This window comes from Crotalus tigris, unplaced genomic scaffold, assembly GCF_016545835.1.
Source record: "Crotalus tigris isolate CLP2741 ecotype Arizona unplaced genomic scaffold, ASM1654583v1 scf7180000018172.2679963, whole genome shotgun sequence".
NCBI lineage: Eukaryota > Metazoa > Chordata > Lepidosauria > Squamata > Viperidae > Crotalus > Crotalus tigris.
Genome location: NW_024096864.1, coordinates 994,001 through 1,000,000, shown reverse-complemented (window position 1 = coordinate 1,000,000; position 6,000 = coordinate 994,001). Strand labels below are relative to the sequence as shown.

At 42.9% G+C, this 6,000-nt stretch overlaps 1 protein-coding gene across 4 annotated transcripts in view; it reads left to right on the top strand.

Moving 5' to 3' along the window:
* The window catches only part of LOC120310384 (synaptotagmin-like protein 2), a 41,247-nt gene that overhangs the window by 26,402 nt on the left and 8,845 nt on the right, over window positions 1-6,000 (top strand). For 3 of the 4 annotated variants that reach the window (XM_039348742.1, XM_039348741.1, XM_039348743.1), the window contains 3 exons: window positions 1,726-2,877; window positions 4,551-4,649; window positions 5,696-5,790. In XM_039348742.1, the coding sequence (XP_039204676.1) occupies window positions 1,726-2,877; window positions 4,551-4,649; window positions 5,696-5,790 (1,346 nt within the window). The remainder of the gene's footprint in view (window positions 1-1,725; window positions 2,878-4,550; window positions 4,650-5,695; window positions 5,791-6,000) is intronic. The other variant, XM_039348744.1, reaches the window with a different exon arrangement.

The window sequence follows — 6,000 nt, the reverse complement described above, 5'->3', positions numbered from 1 at the left end:
AATATGAGGCAACACATTCTCACAGGGAAGTAATATGGCTAACTTTATTTCAGGGTGTTATTTTTAATGGTTGGAGAATAGGGCACAAGTGTTATTGCCCAAGTAAACAGGTTGTTGTGTGTTGCAAGTCTGCGTTTAGAGTTTTCTGGTTACTTTATCCTAAAATTATACATCAATTTATTTCTTCTGTTTTTCAGCTGACAATAAAATTGCACTACTAATGTTTAGCAATTTGCCACCCAGTTTCAGCAGTATTGGTCTCAGATGGAGGCTGGGAGGCTGACACCCAAATTGGATCTAAGAGACAATATGTAGTCAATGGATTTGTTGACCACTGCTGCTAGTGAAGAACGAACAGGATAAACCTCATGTTTCTGATCAGCTGAATATTTTAAGAACAATGATGGTGGTTTGAAAGAGCCCTGGTGGCGTAGTGGTTAGAATGCAGTACTGCAAGCTACTCCTGCTGACTGCCAGCTGCCAGCAGTTCGGCAGGTTGATTCTCACCGGCTCAAGGTTGACTCAGCCTTCCATCCTTCCGAGGTTGGTAAAATGAGAAGCCAGATTGTTGGGGGCCAGAGGCTGACTCTGTAAACCACTTAGAGAGGGCTGTAAACCATTGTGGAGTGGTATAAGTCTAAGTGCTATTGTTATGGCTGTAGTTGATCGGATGTTGCATTAGGAGCCGTGGTGGCACAGTGGTTAGAATGCAGAATTGCAAGCTAACTCTGCCCACAGCCTGGAGTTTGATCCTGACTGGTTCAAGGTTGACTCAGCCTTCCATCCTTCCGAGGTCAATAAAATGAAGATCCAGCTTGTTGAGGGCAAGAGGCTGAGTCTGTAAACCGCTAAGAGAGGGTTGTAAAGCACTGTGAAGCGGTATATAAGTCTAAGTGCTACTGAAATTGAGATCTACCCTATATTGTTTCCTTCTGTCTTATTTCCATTCTATTCCAGATTAAGCGGACTTTGCCCATTTTCAAACTGAGCAAGCATTTAGCCAAGAAGTGAAACCATAACCTAAATTGGAGATTAGGCCACTCACAAATCTTGTATAATCAAGGTTCCTCTTCTCTTTTGTTTGAATAGAATGCCTTTTCTTTGTTTGGCTTTGTTAAACCATGGTTTCCTCTCCCACTTCAATTGGGAAACTATGATTTACTATTTGACTGCAGACCACAGTGGTAACCCAATCAGAGCTTAACTTTGAGATGTCTCCACTTCTCTGTTGTGACAACTTAGCGGACTTATCTGGATGTGGTGGCAGATAAAAGCTGGGCTACAAGCAATATTGGACAAATTGATCCATCGTTTACATTAATAGCCACACCATTTTTATGTGGAGGCGCTCTTGGAAATTTAAAAATAGTCCAACGTGGACATGAACAATGTCCCTTGCCAGAATTAATATCCTGAGACCTATCTGAAGATACCAAATGTGGTCCCAATCTTAGTACCATTTATCCTTTTGAGATTGTAAGCAACAATTCATTTTAGATGGATGGGTACCATGTTTGCTTAATACATATCACAAGGGAATATATAGGACTTTCCCCATAATGATGGTGTCCAGATATTTTGTTTTTCAGCTTCTAAAATTCCTACGATTCTGAGAAATGGTGGATAGTCCAATGTGTGGAAGACCCCTATTTGGACTATCTGGTGTGTAAACTTAGGTCTTTCACTACAGTTCTGGAGATTCTTTCTTTTGTCTTTTTCCCATAGGGTGTGAACTCTCACCAGGGAGCTCCACCAAGCTTCTTGATGAGTTGTCTTACTCAGTGGGAGATGATGTTTCTAACTTTGTGGAGGATGCTCCTGATGGTGTTAAGGAAATCAGAGGATTTCAAGCAGCTCTTCAAAAGGAATTCAAACCGCCTAGCAGAATACCAGTGAACACAAAATCAAGCAAACCATCATTCTCTCCCAACTTCACCCACAGCGATGGAGCTAAGAAATCTGGGCTGGGCTTAGAGAAGACACAAGTCTTGAAGGTTTTCAAATTCCCACCTGTAGGAGAGGAAAACGGTCCTCCACTGAAACCGGATGCCAATCACATTATCATTTCATCAGTCAGTAACAAGGATGAGGAAATTGGTGTCGACCGTGCACACTTCAAAAACCTGAAAAACTTTTGGGAGAAAGGTGGTGAGTCTCTCTTGGCTAGCAACACAGAAGAAAAACTAATGGAAAAAGCTGACCCCACGGAGGTCAATGGGAGGCCATCCAGACTGAACCGGTCTCTCTCAGCCCAATCCAATCAAGGCCAGACCAGCGATGACAAGCTTAGTTCCAACATGAACGCTAAAACCAGAATGGTCTACAACAGATCCGTGATCTTGTCTTCCAGTGAAGATGAACCTCTTTATGCCAGCCCACCAAGGAAAGGGTCAGGCTCCCACATCCCCAGATCGTCCTATGGCAGACGCAAAGGCTCCATGGAAAATCGGAACCATCTAAGTGAGGGGAACGGGAGGCAGTCTTCAGTGGAAGAAGAACGGAAAGTCCAGCGTTCTACCAAGAGATCAAAATTACCCGTTAGGGTACCTTCGGTCAAACTAGAGGCACCCATCAAAGAACCGAGAGGGATCATTTATGAGCCAGAGATTCCTACCGATGAGTTTGTCATGATCGAAGAAAACAAACGTAAGATGGATTCCTTGGCAGGAAGGGTTCAGATCTTGATCGAGTCCGTACCATCAGAGGAGATGGATCCAGGGGTTGATGTTGTAGAAAGATGTCCTGATCTGGACAATCTGCAAACGACTGAGATCCTGCGTGAAGCTGAATTCTGCAGCTTTATGGAGGACCTTCCAGAAAGCCAAGCAAATGATGGGAATCAAGGCGCTCAAGAAGTGAATAATTATGTGCCTTCAGGTACTGACGTTTCCTAGTTAAATAACATAATTGCATTGGCTGGTAGATGTATACACACAGAGAGAAATATAAAACCTACCCACACATGCACATATAATATACATACAGCGGTCTGTATATTATGCAATTATTTATCTACTCAATAACATGTTTTTCCTTGTTTAAACCATTTGACATACAGAGCTGAATTGCATTCCCTCGTTATTTGGAGTTGACCCCTTACAATCCCCAAAAATGGTTGCCAAATTGCAACGATTTTTATATGGCAGAAAGGAAAACCGTTAACTATACGACTGGAAAAGAATGGTAGCAACTGCACTGAGTATCAAGGAAATATAAATCAAATCAAAATTATTTGTCATCCTGGTTTATTCCTCCCCCCCCCTTCCAATTCCGTTCAAGAAGGTCAGTCTGGCACACCAATTAAAATTAAAATATTAAAATACCTAGGCTATTCATAACTGCTACACATTGCTAGCCTGGGATCATCAAGAAAATGCTAATATCATTTGTTGCCACAGACAAAAGCTCACGTCGTTTTGTCTGAAAGTTTGGTGGTGAATTCATCTTAAAGAAAATGTGAGCAGCCCCAGTTGTCTCTCCAAAGCAGCACAGCAGCTTTCCTAGCAACAACGGTGGATAAAATCATTAACTTTGATTGCATTCCAGCAGAGCAGAGAAATTCTTCTCATTTTTCCCCCTGCCATCCTAATTGAATGTAAGGAAGGAAAACCTGCTTTTAGAAATGCTTTCAAGGGACAATAACATGTCAGAGGGTAAGGAGAGGATGTGCGGGAATGTTCTTTAAAGTATTACGGGACAGCCAAGAACTGCATTCAATATCTTAACAATCCTCTCGTCAAGTCCCCAATGCATCACTAGTGGACCTTTCTCCATAACTATGGCCACTAAGAAAGAGTCCCACTAGTGGGAAAGGAGTGGTAAATTTTGTAGAAGACAACCTCCCATGTTCTCTGCCAAGAAATTCACACTGTTTCAAAAACCACTTTCTGCTCAGTTGCAGTTTGCAGTAGAATTTGTATTTGAACACAGAACTCCCTGGAGTAGCTTTCAAGTCTTGTTAATGCTTGAAATTGCATTAGTAGCCATCATAAAGTAATTAGGGTTTGTATAGATAATGCTTGTGGATCCCTGTTGTTCTCCAGGGTGATATCCACCAGCAATATCAACCAGACTTTGACTTTGGAGATGCATCAATACACAACTACTCTTCTGTTTTGCTTTTGGTTGCTGTTATGTGATTGCATTAGAGTCAGGACATCTAGACCAGGGTTAAGCAGCCTTGGCTCTTTTAGGACTTGTGGACTTCAATACCCAGAATTCCTGAACCAGCCACTCTGACTCAGGAATTCTGGGAGTTGAAGTCCACGAGTCATAAAAGAGCCAAGGTTGCCTGCCCCTGGACTCTAGACTGATCTGGACTGAGATAAGCAAGAAACTTAATTCCTTCTAGCTCTCTATACTTTGAAATTCATATAGGTAGTCCTCAACTTACGGCCACGAGGACTACCTGGATATGGTTTGTCACCTGGCTTTTTTTGACCCCTCTGTGGATTCGTCCCCTCCTTAGAGACAATTAGTTAAGCTTTGGAATCTGAAGCCCAATGTCTGCCATTGTTCAACACCAACCAATGGACTTCCCTATGTTCCAGAAGGAGAGGTCCCTGCTGCTCCTGTTTCCAAGAAAATAAGGCGCACCAACGGCTGCAATCTTGCAAAAAGCATGGTCAACCTTTACACAACCACTGAAAGTAAGTAGCAGTAGCTACTTAAAATCCAGCTTTCAAAAGAAACAAAAGTTTATCTATGGAGATTCTCAGCCATATGGGTCATGGTTTGTCCCAAAGGTGCTTTTTTTTTTCCAGCAGGCAACTGGACTTTCTTTTGTTTCTTTGAAGACGTTTCGCTTCTCATCCAAGAAGCTTCTTCGGCTCCGACTGGATAGTGGAGAACGGAAGGATTTATACTCCTTGCAGACAGCTGGTCATTTGCCTTCTTTTAGAGAGTCGTTGAGGCCACTTGGAGGTTTATCTCTGTCCTCAGGATCACCTGCGTCTGTCCAACAGTGAAGGGACCCAGGGCAGAAAAAGCATCCTGCAGCCATGAAAGCTCCACAACCATTTGCATTACTCAGGTGACCCTGAGGACACAGGTAAACCTCCAGGTGGCCTCAACGGCTCTCTAAAAGAATGCAAATGACCAGCTGTCTGCAAGGAATATAAATCCTTCCATTTCCCACCATCCAGGCAGAGCTGAAGAAGCTTCTTGGATGAGAAGTGGAACATCTTCAAAAAAAAAAAAAAAAAAAAACAGAAGAAAGTCCAGTTCCCTCTTGAAAAAAAAAGCATATTTTGGACATTCAAAAATTTGGTTTTGACCACTGGAGGGAGACAAATCTAAAGAGAAAAGATGCAATAAATAGCTATTTATTCCTTCCTCTCTCCCCCCCCCCTCCCCTGCTCTTACCATGCTACCCTCAAGTCACTCACAATTTGGGAGGAAAACATAATGCACAAAATTAAAACTCTGCTGCCTTGTTCAAAAGGCTGTGCTGCCATTTCTTGACAGGGGTCTTGGTACCAGGCCTGAAAAATGTCTGCCTGGGGGGGGGACTACCACTCCCAGCATTCTCAGCCAAGATATTTCTCTCCCCCATCCCTCCAGCGATTTTTTTGGCATTTGGGGGTATTATTATATTTCTGCCATTCCTGGAGAGATGCTTCCTGCAAGCAATGTCTTATTAACCTTGCAGCTTAGCAAGAGAGAACATCAAAAGCGTGTCTATTTTTGTTCCTAGCTTACACGAAGCCCCAGGTGCTGAGTCATCAGTACCTTGAGCCTGAACGAGCCAAAGACCTCAGCAGATCCTCTCCTTTCCTCCTCCTCTCTGAGGTAAGTTGGTATTTTATTACTTTGTATTGTTCCTCTAGTAGATGTTTTTCACATCACCATCATCTCCAGTAACTTCTCTTCCCCTCCTGGATCTCCAATTTAATCCCCAGAGGGACAGCTTGTGAAGTAGGTAAATTGAAGGATTAGACCGAAGTCGTGGCTGAAAGTGCATTTTAAACCTCAGTCTCCTTTTTCCCAGCCAGCTTTTGG